Source organism: Dipodomys spectabilis, unplaced genomic scaffold (assembly GCF_019054845.1).
Source record: "Dipodomys spectabilis isolate Male_0828 unplaced genomic scaffold, ASM1905484v1 ptg000365l, whole genome shotgun sequence".
NCBI classification, from domain to species: Eukaryota; Metazoa; Chordata; class Mammalia; order Rodentia; family Heteromyidae; genus Dipodomys; species Dipodomys spectabilis.
Window position 1 is genome coordinate 2505151 of NW_024871042.1, and position 18666 is coordinate 2523816.

The following is an 18666-nucleotide window of genomic DNA, read 5'->3' on the forward strand; positions in this document are numbered from 1 at the left end:
ATCTGTAATGCTATCCACCACTTCTCATGGGGCCCAGGAGCTAATTAAGAGCTCTAGTTTAAAAACCTCTTCCCTTCTCACCCCTGTGGTGTCACAGCATGGATGTGGAATGGAAGGGGCAGCAGAATGAGAAACAGCAAAAGGGTATTTAATTAGGCAGAGTAAACAACATGGTCAACAGCAACTTGAAGCTAACATCTGTCTCAGAATGAGGCAGTCTGGCCACCTGCATGTGTAGCACCAGGGAAGTGTGGGCAGGAAGCCTGTGCAGAATGCGCCTTTTTGTTTGTTTGTTTGTTTGTTTGCACCACTGGTGCTGTGTCCTTCTGCATCAGAGGCAATGAGACATTTAATAAAAGAAAACAAATAGTGATGCCGCTCTGTATCCAGGAGGAGAGTGGAAACAACCCTCCAGCTGTGCAATACTGCCATGTTTAGGCTTCATTTCATTTTACTTGTAAAATTAGCCAGGGAAATGAAAAATGTTCTACTGTGAATTCTATCAACACAGTGCACACGGCTCTAAGTCTGCCATCTTGAGCTCTTCTGTGTTATTGTGTTCCTGATGCTGTTTCCATAAAGGGGGAAGAGCCAGAGAATCTCGGTTATATATTTGCCAAACTACCAAAACCCTGAAAATGAGCAAGGTTGCCAGGAAATGACAGACATTATAAAGTTAACACCAGGACAAAAGAGGTGGAATGTAATTGCAATTAATATTAGAATATTAAAAGCCCAATGCATGGAAAATTTGTCATGGCATCTCTGTCTGGTATGAACATGATGACTCTTCTGTGATGGCTACTTTCATGTGCCAAACTAAAGAAGGCCTGGCATGCCTGTGAACTTGGTTAAACACTATTCTGGGCATGCTTAGAATGATGTTTCTGGATGAGATTAACATTTGAACAAGTAGGCTCCATAAAGCAGATTATTCTGGTCCCCATCCAATCAAGCCTGAACAAACAACAACAGTGACCCTCCCCTGAATAAGAGGGAACTCACTGTGAAACACTGTCTTCTAGGGTCTTGAGACAGTTGGCTTTGGGGCTGAAATTTAAAACATCATCTCTCTTGGTACTTGGGCTTACAGACTGGGACTAAAGCTATACTCTCTGCTAATACAGAGAGTATATCTGCTAATACATACCTGTTAATTGCAGATCTAAAGATTTTTTTCAGCCTCCATAATCAATCTATCTCTTGTTGATTGTTTCTAAAAATATTGATTAATAGAGTTTATAAATCACTAGCAGGTAAAGTGGCTAAAAAGCACAATTTCAATACTGTGGGTTAAGTGAAGAAATGTAAAATTCTTCTTGTCCCCAATCTCTCCTTTTCCTTACCACTGCTGCCACAGAAAAACCTCACCCTTCCACTCCTGGTTTACAAACTCTTGGTTCCTTGCTGGCTTCTGGGATCAAATTCAAAGCCAGAGAGTTGGCTTCTGTGAACTGGACCTTCCTTCCCTATCTACAACTATGCACTAATTTCATATTGGTCAAGTAGTTCTGGATTCCTGGATTCTACTCTAGTCCCAAATATAAATGAAAACAAGGCCCAAGAATCTGCAGTTTTCACAATTTTGCTCAAAGATGGGTAGAAGGCTTGAAAGGTACTCATAAATTGATGTGTTCAATTGAATGCTCTTTGTACAACTACTTAAAGATAATTTTAAAAAGTTAACAACCCAAAGAAATAAACATTTGCTTATGACAATTTCAAAGACTGATCACAATGTTTTGGGAACCACTGCTTTGGGAAGCACTTCAGGGAAAGAGGCACCTGTCTGTTCCTGCAGTACAACTGTGTCCTGTCCTGTTGAACTATCTGCTCTAACAAGACTGTTAGGTGTCTGAGAACTTGGGCAGTAGAGGTACAGGTTCAGGTACGGATAGGCACAATCAGGTCACTACACTTCTTTAATGACAGCAAAGACCCCAACGAGGAGACCACGGGGTTTTGGATTTTTTTTTCTTCTTTTCTTTCTTTTCCATGAAAAGCAGTGGAGCACCACATGCAAAACACAACTGCTCAAAAGTCAGACCTGAATATCATCAAGCTTCTGCTTCATAGAAAGGGCAGAGATGCCTGAGCATGAGGGATGCACTCAGCAGAACCAGAGTGTCAGGAATTCAACAGATAAATGACACAGGGTTGCCAACATACAAATGATAGACAAACAGGGAAGAGGAATCTACAGAGCATAAAGAACTTAAAAGACCTATCAGTCAATGTGGTGTGGCTATGACTTAGGTCTTGATTTAAACATACCTATTAAAACCAAGAGAAAATTGGTGTGGCCCTCAAGACTGAATACATGATTTTTCACAATACAGGATGAATGTGTGTGAGAGAGACAGAGAGAGAAACACAGAGACAGAGAGAGACAGAAATGGCATTGTATGTTTTTAAAAGTGGGATCTTGCCAAATGTCAGTGGCTCATGCTATTAATCCTAGCTACTCAGGAAGCTGAAATCTGAGGATTGAGGTTTGAAGCAACCCCGGGTGAACAAATCTAGGAGAAACTTCACAATATAAGCAGCTAAAAGCTAGAACTGGAAGCATAGCTCAAATGATAAAGTTGTAGTCATGAGTGGAAAATCTGAGTGGAGAGCACTTGGCCCCAAGTTCAAACTCAAAAAAAAAAAACCTACACAAAACATGGCAAACAAGTGAAACAAAAGGTCTTGCTTTTTTAAAGTGATACAATCGAAAACATTCGTAAGTCAAAGGATACCTAGTATTTGCTTTTAAAACTCTGTGTTTAGGTCTCATATGCTGCTGCTGATAGAAGCTCCACTGGGGTTAAGCACATTGTTCTTTCTGATTTTATGTGTATTTGTAAGAAACAAACTTACAAAATTTAAAGATTATGGGTTCTATATCATGGTATCTGAAAGTTCCCTTAGTCCATGGAGGTTTGGATGTTTGGAGGGGCTGTGACCCATCACAAAGGAGAAGACTCTAAGACCTTTCCTGGTGACTGATATTAACAAACTGAACACTTAGGTGAAGACAATTGTTCTTTTGAGCTAGAAATGTCCACAAAAGATTGCCAAGATCACTTGTGAATATATCTTTAAATGATATCTTCCTCTCCCTTCTTCAACGTAGCATGTGGATGTTAAGATCATTGTGTCCGAAGGACTTTCAGCTCTGCACACAAACTTGGCAGTAATTTATATCAACTTTGCTGTCTGACAGAATTATGGGGAATTTACCTTTAGCTGTGTTAAAGAGTTAAAAGGTACAGGCAGGGGCAATCTACATTGAGATTTCTTCAGTGAACCTTGAATCTTTTTTTTTTTTCGGGGGGGCGGGGGTCCGGTCGTGGGGCCTGAACTCTGGGCCTGGGCGCTGTCCCTCAGCTCTTCAGCTCAAGGCTAGCACGCTACCACTTGAGCCACAGCGCCACTTCCAGCTTTTTTTTTCTGCTTATGTGGTGCTGAGGAATCGAACCCAGGGCCTCATGCACGCAAGGCAAGCGCTCTACCGCTGAGCCACCTTCCCAGCCCCTTTTTTTTAAACCAATTTAAACTGTCAGTGTAATGGTAAGTCACTTACACTATCCTTAGTGACAATGATACTCTGAACCAAGAATTCTATGTAGTAATAATGAGCAATTGTAAAGAATCATAACCACGGTCCAATATATCAGGATTTCATCAATCATTTTGCTTCCTTAATAGTCACACGTTATTATGTTTCTTTCTTGGTTTTTGTCAGTCATTGGACTTGAACTCAGGGCCTGGATGCTGTCCCTGAGTTCTTTTGTTCAAGGCTAGTGTACTACCACTTTGAACCTCAGAGCCACTTCCAGTTTTCTGGTGGTTAATTGGAGATAAGAGACCCACAGACTATACTGCCTGGGCTGTCTCTGAACCACGATCTTCAGATCTCAGCCTCCTAAGTAGCTAGTATTATGGGAGTGAGCCACAGTGCCCAGCTTACTTTCTTGATTTCTATATTCATTTTATTTTTTTGGAAAGGAAGTCCACTGAGTAAGCATCTTATTAATTTCCAGACTCATAAAATGTGATTTACATAGACACTGAACTTGAATTGAGAAGAATGAGTGCTTGGTAAAATGACAGACGCAATAGTGACTCCAAAATTTCAGAGTAATGAAATGAAATTATCCTATGTTTATGGGAAAACACTTGTAAAAAGTATACCTTATTTGTACAATTTTCCCTACTTAGGATGAATAGTGTCAAGCCCATGCAATCATTTATCTGTTATTCTGCCTTATTTTTTTTTAAAGCAAAGCAATAGGCAGCAATAAAAAAAAAATAAGAGGAAGCAGAAAAAGGAAAATGAGAATGGAGAAGCTCAGCGACTATGGAAAGCTGGGAGACACCGATGAAGGAGCCACGCACGTGCCTAACTACTAGCTCACAAAATAACTCTTCCTATCTAGGAAAAGGACTTGATCTGAAATCTCTTTCAAGCACTAGCTCCTTGGTACGGAGAATGTGCAGAATGGAGGCTGCACAAGAATGTTATGGATCCCAAACTGGAGTAAGTAGGATTGAGCCAGAATGGCAATGATCAAATAGAAAGGGAACTGCCTTCCATCCCTACCTATGCCTCTCAGAGACAGCAACCTCACACTTCTAAACCAGCTACCGCTGGGGCTACAACAGGACCTTTACAAAAACCAGGAAACTAGCCTCTGCAGCTCCCATATACCTGAAACACCAAGGGTTTTAACTGGAGCGGAAGGGGTCATGAACCTTCAATGTACAGGATCGCAGGCCCTTGGAGCTTTTTTAATGTCTAAAAAAATGGAGTTAGTGTTGTCAAATGTATAGTGTTCACAGGGCCTAGGACTGCCTGAGAGGTAGACGACTCTCTTTTAGTACAATATGTAAAATTTCTCACACTAAAACAGAAATTATAAATGTGATGCTCATGTCACTTTAAAATGGTTAGTTTTTTTAAATAAAACAAAAAAACAAAAAACAGCAGGCTTTTTAAAATAGTTTTAGGTCCATGGGAAAATTGGGCAGAAATACAGACTTTTATATACCAGAATGCTCCTTTGTCCTAGCACACACAAAATATCCCTTACTATCAAAAACTAGCAAGAGAATGGTATGTTTGTTAGAATCAAAGCACATACACTGACACATCAGTCTCAGCCCAAGTCCTTAACTCTCTTAGTTGCAGTGTTGTACTTTCTCTGGGCTTCAAAATACTTATCAACTATTAATTGTACCATTACAGATCAGTTTCACTGCCCTAAAACTCATCTCTGTCCTACATTTACATCCCTCATCTCCTGACAAACAAGGTTTCTTTCATTTTCGCCATAATCATGTGTTTTCTAGAATACCTTATAATTGGAATCACACCATAGGTCAACTTTTCAGACTGGCTTCTTTCACTTAGTAATAGGCATTTATGTTTCCTTTATGTTTTATGCTTAACAGCTCATTTCTATTTGGTGCAGAATGTGATATTTCATGCCCCTGTATATGCCACATTTTTATCAAGTAAATTATTTAATAAAATGTGTATAATAGCCAGGTGCCAGTGGCTCATGCCTATAATCCTAGCTACAGGAGGCTGAGATCTGAGGATCGTGGTTCAAAGCCAGCCCAGGCAGGAAAGTCCATGAGACTCTTATCTCCAATTAACCACCAGAAAACCGGAAGTAGCACTGTGGCTCAAGTAGTAGATAGAGTGCTTGTCTTGAGCACTGAAGAGCTCAAGGACACCACCCAGGCCCAGAGTTCAAGCCCCATGAATGATTTTTTTAAAAAGTGTATTATATAATTAAAATGATTAAAATGATTAATTATTGAATTAGCATACATTTGTAATATAAAGAAGTTTCATTATGATAGGTCCATAGGCAGGCATACACTCTATACAGGTGGACCCATTGCAACAATGAGATGTACAAGTCGTTATGTCAAAAACGTACTTTACAACTTTGGTGCTGGTGGGCGGGTGGGGGGGGGGCGGGGGGGGGTGTTCGGGGAGGATTGGATGGGGGGGAGGATGGGAAGGGGAAACAAAGGAGGAGGCTACAATGCTTGATAAGAAATGTACTCATTATCTTGCCCATGTAATTGTAACCCCTCTGTACAGTATTTTCACAATAAAAAAAAGGAAATGTACATGTTACCCTACTCGTGTAACTGTAACCCCTCTGTACAATATTTTTACAATAAAGAAAATGTAAAAATAAAAAAAAAAAATCCAGTCACCTACTGGTTACTTGGGTATTTTGACAATTACGAATAAAAGGGTCATGCACATTCAGATGCAGGTTTTTCAGTGTTTTGAATACCAAGGAACAACATTGTTGGTTGCATGTTTAACTTTGTAAGAAACCATGAAATTCTTTCCAAGTGCCTTTTGGTTTCAATAGAGCAATAAGTAAGGGTACTTCCTTTCCTCTTTATGCCTCCATTTGGGTTTGAAAGCTGTTATTCTCCTAGAAAACATTTGCTTTTGCTTTTCTCTTAAACCTAGAATTGCCCATGGAAACTAAGGCAGGACTTTTCCTTTCAGTTGAGAACTTACTCGTTGATGAAATATCCTATAGCTACAACTTGAAATAATAGGATTTTTAGAGAACAAAATTTGATGTAAGTTAACCCTAGGATCACAGCATATGTTCCAGCTGTATGAAACACCCAAATGGAATAGCCCCCAAATTCTAGCTCAGTTTCCTCTAACACTTCAACAACAACTTATTGTCTTCAAATATGCTTTCATACTGATGATGGTGGCAATAGTTTAGTAACAGAAAACAGCCTGTGTGAATATGAATAAGCAGAAACTAGAAGAAAAACACTAAAAAGCCAAATGAGAAAATGATTCTTTCTTTGAGATATTCCTTTAATCTTTTGACTGTGTTTGACAATAGTTTTCTCATTACACATTTTGTAAGATCAGCAAAGGATAGAAGGAAATTAAATTAAGCATGAATTCCAAGTATCTTTCTTATAGCCAAATAAATGAAGAAATTCAGAAAACCTGAGGATTTTTTTTAACCTCCTGAAATTTACTTTGAAATTAAAAGGGCTCAACCTGCAAAATGTCTAAATCAAATGATTGTGTTGTTAGGAATTCAAGGTTTGAGAACAAAATGAAATTGAAGTAGGATGAATCACTGCTGTTAGTGAGAAAAAAAATAACTTGACTGTGTTGCAGACACTATAATTCAGAAAAGTGGCTGTGGGCAGTGGGTGGGAGTGGGGTTCCACCCATACGGGCAGCTGTTACTAAAACCCGTATTTGGTAGAGAAGGCATTTAAACTATCAAGACTTTATTTTGGAAAACAACTCTTCATTTAGGTCACTGTTTCCATTAGAAAGGATCATACCTATATACTCTGAACATACTATTACTATGAGAAACAGAAGAGGAAACACCAAGAATCACTCTGGTACTCAGAACTAAGCTCTGGTATTCTCTGTGGACTGAAAACAAGTTGAGAGAATACCAATACCAGACAAGGCTGACTGTGTCTGTGAAGGTACAAACAAACAGACCAAAACACAAACAAAAATCCATTCCCTAAGCAGTTCTGAACAGACAAAAACACAAAAATTGGACAAAGCCTGATGATGATCAAATAGCCCATCAACTAAACTAGTACCAGTGACTGCTACTTTCCTAAGTCAATCATATTTTAAATCATACTTCAGTGTCTAATCCAGAGTAAAGGTCTATTTTCTCATACACTCATCCAAATCACCAAACATAAACCCAATCCTAAAATAACTTCTTCAGACTTCATACTGAGATGCCTCCATAGCTCCCCATAGTATATGTGTTTTTGTTGTTGCAGACAGCCAGCAGATCTAACATTGTTAAACAGTAGGTGCATTCCTGGGAATCTTTGACTGAAAAACACTGACACTCAGCTATTCTCTCTCTCTAGATTTATCCCTGGCCTCCAGGGGATTGCACCAGGCCAGCTGGGAGGATCCACAATGGAAAGATTTGCAGTCAGAAAAAATTAACTGGCTCTAGATAAGAGCTATGATAAGAGAGCCATGGAAATATAGAGGAACTGTGCTCTTTTCCTAATGATCTCACACTTCACCTTAGATGAATAGTTCTACCAAGATCAAATCCTTCAGAGAGCTATTTCTACTTCTCTACTATAATTTTAGAGGTCGGAGAAAGACAGATTCCCAGCAAAACATTAATATCTTCTAGAAACCATCATGAATGAGAAATGTCAGCGCCTCTGTTCTCAGATATGAATTTTGCAAGGAAGTATGGTGAGCTGCGATACACGTTTTTACTCTTTATGATAGCTGGGTGGTGGCAAACTTTGCCTTCTCTTGGCTCTTAAATCTCAAGCATACCACAGCCTCTATCATTGCCATTGTTACCAGCAGCAGCAGCACCAATGCCTCTAGCACAGTTACCCACCACAATCTTCACTATCATCACTTCGCTGACATTTTTGAGTGTTTTTCTCTGTATAAGATGCCAGAATAAGTCCATGATCACATTGAATCTTCAGACTGGCTATAGGAAGATGGTATGGTTATCGTCCTCATTTTACAGGTAAGGAAACAGAAGCAACACATCAAATAACTTAAACAGAACTGAGACTGAAGATGGATGCTCTGCTCCAGGCTCACACATTTAGCTAGTAAGGTCTTTCTGACCTATTATACTAGTGCTTTAGCTAATGAGGTGAAAATGGAGAAAGGTAGCTTTGGGCTGTGGCCTGCTCCAGTACTTTCAAGAAAACTTCCTAAAAATTCCCCAGGTTTTCATTTCCAAAGTTGGTTGGATTATTCTGGAAAACTTTATGATTTTAGAGGATTTCTTATGTTTTCCTTAATTACAGTTATTCCCTAAAATGACAGACAATTAGAATGATTAGTAGAAATGTTTTCAAGTAGATAATAATGTTCTCTGAAATTAGTAACCCAAAATGTATCTCTCATCAATGAACAAAAACAAAACAAAAATTCTCATTAATTTGGAGGCTAATTTGGGCAAATTCAGTGAAGGTAAAGTACGTGTGAAGTACCAGGGAAGATTAAGAATTTAATCAGATGTTGATTCCAAGTAAGCCATGAGGACAATAGGGAAGATGTAAAACATATGCACCTCTTGGTAGAAGCAAGGCTGAAGAAGCAGAGGTGAAGCCTGAAGGCCTACCCAAACTTCAGCCAACTAGGGACTATTGATACTTGCATTGCACAGAAATATTTGTATCTGTTGAATCTCTGATGATTAAAAAAAACTATTTGTACTTATATTTTTATTTTGTTATTCTGAGTTAATAGTCACGCATTGCATAAAAGTACTGATAAGTGATGGAATAAAAATAACTGATTGCACTGTATTCATAAACTGATTTCTTGAATGGTAATTATTAAAGATAATACAAATATCATTCAAAAATAACTGGCCCTCCATTATCAACAGTCTGAGGAAGAGTACATTCTACACATGTGGTTTCAATTGGGATGTTTTAGGCACACTCAATAAATAGGTAACACCAAAAGGATCTATTAGAATGTGATATCCATTTGCACATACATATAATATTTACACACTATGCACGTGTGTGTACATATAAATACATCTGCTTTGTAGAATATATACAATATTTAATGCTGAGAAATTCCTTTAAAGACAGTCTGAGTTTATATTCGTCGGTAACTAATACTGGATGACCTTTTAAACTTTGGAATATTAATATATTTTCAAAATAAGTCTTCAAACTATGCTATCTCATTTTTTTTTTTTTTTGCCAGTCATGGGGCCTGAACTCTGGCCTGGGTGCTGTCCCTCAGCTCTTCAGCTCAAGGCTAGCGCTCTACCACTGGAGCCACAGTGCCACTTCCAGCTTTTTCTGCTTATGTGGTGCTGAGGAATCAAACCCAGGGTCTCATAAATGCAAGGCAAGCACTCTACCACTGAGCCACCTTCCAAGCCCCATATCTCATATTATTAAAATACAACAGTAAGCAATTAAGATTCAGAAACATATATTATCTATGATGTGAGTATTTAAATTAACCATCATAATAAACATCTTTCCTTCACCTAAAAAAGTATAAGATTATTCTCACTGCCATGGTCACTTAAGAGTGAAAAAAAGGCCACTGTGTTGCTAACCAGTTTATTAAATTCCAGAACACTGCTTGGCAGGTGCTTGGTATATACCAGAATAAACAGAAAAAACAAATAAACAAGTGGTGAAGCTCAGTTCACATTGTAGTGGCAATCTTAAAAGATGATATTTCTCCAAAATATATGACATTTCTTCATAGGATGACCCAATTAATAGGAGTCAGCTGATTGGGGCTGGGAAAGTGGTTCAGTGATAGAATGTTTGTTTCACATGCACAAAGCCCTTGGCTCGATTCCTCAGCACCACATAAACAGAAAAAGCCAGAAGTGGTGCTGTGGCTCAAGTGGTAGCACGCTAGCCTTGAGCTGAAGAGCTGAGGGACAGCACCCAGACCCAGAGTTCAAGTCCTACGACTGACCAAAAAAAAAAAAAAAGAGTGGGCTGATCAAGAGAGGGGGCTTGTTCTAGAGGCACTTAGGTGTAAGCTGAGGTTTGGTCACTTACAAGGTCTGAGACCTTTATCCTCTCCAAACACAATCTACTGTAAAATGGAGGTGATAACCCCACAGGTTGGTTGTGAGAAGTGAAAGGCAAGATACTGAAACACTTTTACATGCATGCTGTACACAGAAAATCCAAGGAAAGGCAGACATGCAGGTCTATGTGGATACATATGGAATTGCTGATATCCCTCTAGTTCAGTTTCTTATGATTCAGCCTAAGAATCATAGTATCCAGCAAATAGAGTATGTATATATATATATATATATGTGTGTATATATATATATATATAATACTTTGACATATTATATATAACATATATAAATTTATATTATATATTATACGTGTGGGTATACACATACACACATATTTTTTTTTTTTTTGCTTAAAACAACTCAACAGCCAGAGACTTGAGTGTACTTCTATCTTGTTACTCTTCTGTTTTATCTTCTGACCTGTCTCCTGGGCTGTTGTCAGAGCTGGGAGGAGGAACAGCCAGAGCCTTGGATGCACATTACACATGGAGAGTGTTGCTGGCAGAGTCCCCCAATGCCTGAAGGCAAGGTTCTGCCCTCAACAGGTCAGTTGCAGCAAATTAGTTCCAGTTGGGTTAAGAAGATAGCAATAGTGACACCCACCCAAGCAAGGTTTTATGGCTTTTTGTGAACAGAAGTGCCAGGGAGAGCATTTGTGTATGATATGCAAAGCCATCTGCGGCCAGAGTCTGCAAAGACTGGTTCCAGTTATAAACAAGTGTTTGCCAGGTAACAAACACTGGGTGGTGCTAATACAAACATTGGTAAGTTAGTGCTGATGGTTAAATTTATTCCTCCATTTGCCATTATCTTTTATGAGAGTGTCTTAAAATATTACAATTCCTAGCCCTCACAACTCACTACCACCATTAGACACAAGACTAATAATAGTCCTCTCTCTAAATTAGAAAATTAATCTCTAAAACATCTCAGGATGGAAATTTCCTTTTCTACCCACCATTTTAGACAATAATATTTTTAATACAGTTACTATCACTTGGAAAGTACCAAAATGATGTCTTTAGTCTTAATATGATAACATTTTATACATTTTTCTGATAAAGTAAATGACAAGGTCTAAATCTTAGAAATATTTTCAAGCAAGGAAGATCAAGATACAAATACTTGCTTAAGCCCTATCAGGGTGAGAAATTTTATAGTGTTTTATTTCCTGCAAACATCACATTATATATATGTATATAAGTATATATATAAGTATATATATATATATATATATATTAGCTACTATAATGTTGTACTGGAAATCACCTATCTATATGTGTTTATGTATTTACATTGTACTTCAAGATAAAGTTTCATAGAGAAATTTAAACATGCTCTTACAGGAAAAGCAAGGTCTTCTTATTCTTTGTATTTTATATAACACCTAGTATTGTCTCCAGCATGAGCTAGGAATTAAACAAATGTTTGTTGATGCAAATCATATAAGTAGTTCAGTTATGTTAGTTTTTACCTGAAGATATACTAAATCAAGCAGTGACTTTTGATTCTGTAAGATCAAATGAAAAGTCACAACAGCTATGTGAAATAAATGCAAGAGCCTTGGATTAATTTTCCACTAGAGTAAAGGTGGATTAAACTTACTCTTTGAAAAGAAAAGATGATGTTTTAAGACTTAACACTTAGTATTAGGTGAAATGCATTATCTTCAAACTTAAGTGCCTATTTCCCTAAGGTAAAGCACATTTTTCAAAGGCTGGTGCCACAGCTAAGTCGCAGTCACAAATAGACAAATGGGCCCCTGTATATAAGCAGAACTAGGGTTTGGATAATTGTTCCCAGAGATCAGTGTGTTAACAGCTTGATCTGCAGGGGGAAGTTGAGATGTTGGGACATTTAGAAAGTGGAGTTTAGTTGGGAGAAAGACAGGACATTGGGGTCATGCCCCTGCAGGGGATGTTGGCACTTGTACTCCTTGCTGTCTCTCTACTTCCTGTCTCTCTCCTGCCATAAAGTGAGCAGATTTACTTATTAGATGCTCATGCCACGATATCCTACCTAACCACAGATCCAAAAGGGGCCAACTGACCATGGACCTCTCAAATTGTGAGCCAAAATAAACCACTCCTCCTTTCAAGTTGACCATCTCAGGCGACATGTTCTAGTACACAAAGCCAACCAACACAGCTAGAGACATGAACACTAAACTGTTCATTAACAGATGGTGTTTTCATATGGTGAAGCAATGAAATAGAAAGTGCTGAAGAATAAATGTGGCTCCATATGAAAGAACAAGAATGAAGGACTGCCTGAACTTTGCTCTGACTCTGGCAGCTGGAAGAGGAAGCCAATAGTCACCAAGTGCCATGCTGGAAAGGTACTTCACATGACCCCCCCCCCCCCGCCACCACTGGTAGCACAACCAAATGCCACACAAATTTCATCACAACACTGAGAAGCTAAGCTAGCAATCACCTCAGTTATTTTCTGTTAGTACACAAGAACATGCTTAGTTTTAAACCATCAGTCTCCATGTTTCCATTGAAGATGAAATTGTATAAGTAAGACAGCTCAGGGTAAGTAAAGAAATCCATTGCTAGTTCTACTATTTTGTTAAAATAATCAAACCTTTGAAATAGCTTCATCAAGAAGGATCACCACTGTGTGAATGTCTAGAGTCCTGTTTGACTTATCATGTCCAAGTTTATTTTTTGCTTTAATTATCCATTATGTTTACATGTAGATTTATATGCACATTCTTACAAATGAGGGAAAACATGCAACCTATATTTCTTTGGGTCTGGCTTACTTTGCTTAATGTAATTTTTCCCAAGTGTTTCCATTTCCTCACAAATGGAGCAATGTCATTGTTTCTAATGGAAGCATAGAATTCCATTGTGTATACATACCACATTTTCTTGATCCATTTATCCACTGAGGGACATACATTCACTCAAGTGAGACCAAAGGAGGATATTCTTAGGAGAGGATCACAAAGGCTCAATAGCTATGTGCATATGATCATATAAAGTGATGCTTATTGAAATGAACTCCAAGAAATGGAAACAAGAAGCTTTTTATTTTACTTTTTTGTGTTTTTTTTCCTGTTTTCCCTCTTTTGTCACTGCTTTTGACTTCTGTACCTTTTGTCTTGGGGGAAGCACAGAAGGTAGAACAAAGAGTGGACAAATGCGGCAGTGATACTCACTGGACACTATGTTGAACATGAACTTCACAACTTGGAGGGAGGGAAGTATGGGAAGGAACTGGGAGAAACAAAGCAAGAGGTGACACTGTTCAAAAAGAAATGTCATGTCGAAAACGAACTTTACAACTTTGGTGGGGGGGGGGGAGGATTGGGTGGGGGGGTGGAGGGAGGCTGGGAAGGGATGGGAAGGGGAAACAAAGGAGGAGGCTACAATGCTTGATAAGAAATGTACTCATTATCTTGTCCATGTAATTGTAACCCCTCTGTACAGTATTTTCACAATAAAAAAAAAAAGAAATGTACTCATTACCTGACTTATGTAACTGTAACCCCTCTGTACATCACCTTTATAATAAAAAAAATAATGTTAAAAAAAAGAAGGATCACCAAGTAAGTTTTTTTCTTGAAGGAAAATTCTTCAGTTGAGTTTTCAGCTTATGCCATCCTAGGATGAAGTTAGAAGTCTCACAACTCTTCCAAACCTCAGTCTTAATCAGGACCTCTTCAAATGTATTACTCCATAGTCTAACTCAAAAGTGCACATATAGCCCAACTCTGGAAGTTATTCTTCCTTAGGACAATTCTATATTGAGGTGTCTGAAACTCTTAGGGGCTGCTCATGGTCAGGAATTTCCTAGTCTGCACTTTCTCCAAGTACCCCACACATCCCTTCCTCTTGGCTTACTGGTCCTAAATAGACCACACAGACAGGCATTTTCAACTTAGCTGATTTTATTTCCAATAAATCTTATGATTCCTCCTCTTAAAGAAGAGCATTGGAAAGAGGCCCCCTGAAAGCTGTGGGCAGTAAAGTAAGTTATTTGAACTTTTGGCCCTGTGGGCGGCCTCTGTACTTACTCACAAAGGCAAGAGAAAGATCAAAGGTTAAAGGCTACCAGTTACCATATTCTGCAGTTCCACTACTCCCAATTAAACAGTTGGCACAAAGATTCAGATTCTAACCAAATAAGCAACCATATTCCCAAAAGAAATACAGACCAGATAAAGCAGTCAAAAATATGTATTGGCAGTAAGGTAGTCAGAAAAACAACAGTTGCTTAAAGTGAGTTCTACATGTAGCTGGCTTGGGAGATTAAATTAAGTCCAGTGAAGCCTATCCAGGACTAAAATAGGCCTAAGTCTGTTTGCTTCCAAATGTCTTGAAAAAGCAACAGTGATGCAATACTATAAATCTTGAGTTAGTTAATTCCGAGTTTTTTTTTTTTTTTCTTCAGCAAGGTTTTGTACCCTCCTCCTATATTACACACCATCTGCCTATGGTGAATATTTTCTCACATCCTGCTTCCTAACCCACAGGAAAAAAAATGAATCTTAAAAAAATCAGGGAAAAAAATGTTCTGCCAGATTAGAGGGAAATAAGGAGTTATACTTCAAATAAACTGATAGCATGACTTTAAGATAGACTACTTCCATGTCCTGTGTTAACGAAGCAGTACTGTTATGCTCACCAACAAAAATAACTGGGTTAAGAGAAATCATTCTTGCCAATCAATCAGATGGAAGATTTGCTAACCAGAGGAACAAAATAAATAAAAAACTTAATTCTGTTACCTCCAAGTGACTTCGCCTCTCAGCAATCACACGTTCGTCTTTGTTTCCAAATAGTTTCTTTGGGGGGAATTCCAGGGCTGTAAGCTGAAAGACATGTTTTTAAAGAGAAGCATTATTATTACACCTATGATCTTTGTGTTACCATTAAATTGTTATTTGCAATCTCTATCATGGTTGAAATTTAATGGCGGGTCTCTCCTTGCTTGGTCACCACTGACCTGTACGACCTGAAAAGATGAAGCAATCTGGGGTTCTTGCCCACAGTGGCCAAATGAGCAGACAGAGAGTGAGAACCAGTAGGAAGGACTGAGACAATTTTCAGCATTTTTTCTCATACAATATCTGACTTTATGCCATATGGTGTTTTATAATTTTTGTTTTTTAAAACACAAGTTTGTTCTTTCAGTTCTTCTCTTTACTGAATTTCATTTACTTTTGTGTTAGGAGTTTGAAAACTCATTCTACACACTACCCAAACACTTGTAAAATAGTTCTTAGACAATTACTATGGCCTTCTATACAGTCTATCTTGCCTTTTTTAAAGTTACTATTGCAAATGAAGACTAGTCCTGTGAAAATAAGACTTCTTGTTGAATCTTTCCCTTTATTTCCTAAAAAACTCAAGGTTTAGAATTAGTTTTAACCTGGTATTGAAATTTCATAGCTATTTTCTTCTTGGATGTATAAAAATTATAATTTTTTAAAAAGAATCTGAGGCTAGAAAGGCCTCTGTAATGTGGTAAGAACCTAGCCAGCCAAAATTGCTTTGGCAGAATGAATGCTAAGTAGCAATAATTGCTGGTGTGGATAGAATTCACTATTTCCTTCTTTTTTTACTGTGGGTCCAGACAAATTGAAGCCAGTGAAGCATTATTATGAAAAAAAAGTATATTTCTTCCATAATGGAGAGTGCAAAATGCCACAAAATTCCTACTTCATACTTATGCAAATCACTAAGTTGATTTAAATTTATATGTCAAAAATTAAGGACTAGAGTTTATATACGATCATTTTAAGACACAGGATTAAAGTATACTAGACATACAGAGACGTATACACATAGCAAGGAACAACTTGGAGAATTTTCAGGATTTCAGCACACTATGTAGCCACCACACTACCTCGTCAGGTCAGTATCCAGATTAAAATAAAAAGACCTTGCCAGCTTCCAGGAACCACATGTGTTAGCTCTAGTCCTTGCCTCCCACCTCTGTGAAGGTTACCACTGCCTTGACTGACCTCTAAAAGCAAGGGCTTGTTCTTTTGTTTCTGAAGATCCTGTAAAGTGCACCACACCATAAGAGGCCTATTCTGTCTACCTTCTTTTGTTCAGCTTTATGTTTGTGGGGTCCATTTGCATCAATATGTGAGGTAATAGCTTGCTTATTCTCATGCACCATGTCCCACTATCTGAACCTTCCATCACCTGTCTGCTCATTCTTTTGATAAGTAGGTCTTTTCTGTTCCTAGATTTGGGGACTTGTGTTGCTATGACCTTTTTTTCCCTTTACTTTTAATGATAGACATATGCATGTACTTCTTTCTGTTAGTCAGTATTGTTTGGAGTGAAAATGCTGGCTCACTTGATATGCTGGGTTCAGCTATATTCAAAGCTACTGAACAGTTTTTCTGAAGCAGTTTTTCTAACTACTACTGCTACCAGAAGTGAGTGAAAGTTTTAGTTGTTCCTGATCCTCGTAAGTACTTGGAACTATGTGTGGGCTTTTCCATCTTAGCATCCTAGTGGAATGGAGACATTCTACTGTGATCCGCAGTTGCAGTTCTCTGATGCCTAATGATGCTGAACATCTTATAGGATAATTGGCCTTCTGGTTATTAATTTTTAGCAACTGTAACTTTTTGTGTCTGTTTTAAAACTTCATCTATCTTTTCCTTAGTAATTCTCCCTTTACAGTTATCTCAAGGGGGCATTGAAGACTCATGAGTCCTTTTTCAAAGTTAGTTTATCACTTGGGCTAGTGTTTGCTCCTGTTATACTCTATCAAAGCTGAGAAACTTTGGCAGGGAAGGGGGTAAGGAGAAAGGAGTGGGGGAGACAGAAAAAAATGGCTCTCCTCCTCTTCTCTGTGCCTCACCAATGTTCCAATTTTGTTGTTAATATCCTACTTTAAAGTTAATTCAAGAAAAAAGAGAAAGATCATGGCATGGAGATAAGGCAGACTTGGTTTGAACTTTGGATTGACTACTTGCTAACTAGCTGCTTTTCTGAGCCAGAGTATTTATTCTCTCTTGAAAAAGACCAATGATACTAAACTTGACAGAATTTTATGATGATTTAGTAAGAGTGAACACAAGTTAACCACAAATTACTAGTTGTAAGAGATCTGGTAACTTGAGTAAGTAGCATTATTTCTACCTGCCCTCATGTTCTCTGTGTATCCGCTGGAGGGGTTGCTTGGCTCTAAGGAGCAAGAAGTTTTCTGGAATCTGGCCTTTTAGTGGCACAGATACCTCTTCCCCACATTGCAATTGAGAAAAGACAGGTACGCCAGAGTATGTCTTCAGAGGATTATTCAGCCTCCATTTCACCCTATACAAATGTGCTTTCCTGACACAGTGCTGCCAAAAGCTTGACAACTGTGCTCTCCCAGTTGGTTGCCTTGTCATTTTCTTATGAGGCAATATGGGCTCTGTCAATGGAAATTTATAGTTATACTCATGTGCTCAATCAGAAATGGTACACTAAGAAGACTGGCGGTAGCTGACCCAGACAGGAAGCAAGCATTCGTATTACCCAGAGAGATACTCATTCCTCAGAGGAAGTCTGAGACAATTATGTATAAATGATAACAATGTTGTTCTGATTTTGGAAGGAAAAGAAAAGATGAGCTGACAGGTATATATGCATAAAGACAATGACATTCAACAGTTTAACTGAAGAGTAAAGAAACACAGGTCCAAAGTAAGTAACGTTAAAAAGGCTGGGTGTCGTCAATCAAGAACAAGTATCCAAGAGGATAGAATCTGGGTTTTCAAGACAATGCTGCACCAGGTAGGTGCCATGTGTACCACAAGGGTGGGTGCTATGTGTAGAAGAAGTAGGTATAAAGCCTGTGGAGATCCAGGATGAAGAGGAAGGAGATGGCCATAAGTATACTAAACCAGAAACATAGATGTATGGCTGCTAGGCCATGAGCCTAGTTCCAAGAGCCGTGAGCAGAACCTCAATGGGATCTGAAACCCAGCAAAACAACAGAAGGACAGGTGTTGGCACAGCAGTGGAGAGCAGCAGGAAGGGGACAGGGTCTAGAGATGAACTCCCAGGAAGTTCACCCCAAATGCAGATTAGTTAGT

General features: G+C 38.5%; 1 protein-coding gene across 1 annotated transcript in view; it reads right to left on the reverse strand.

Moving 5' to 3' along the window:
• Positions 1-18666, reverse strand: part of Kif16b (kinesin family member 16B) — a 264333-nt gene that overhangs the window by 20210 nt on the left and 225457 nt on the right. The window contains exon 25 of the mRNA XM_042666398.1: positions 15352-15435. Coding sequence (XP_042522332.1) covers positions 15352-15435 — 84 coding nt within the window. The remainder of the gene's footprint in view (positions 1-15351; positions 15436-18666) is intronic.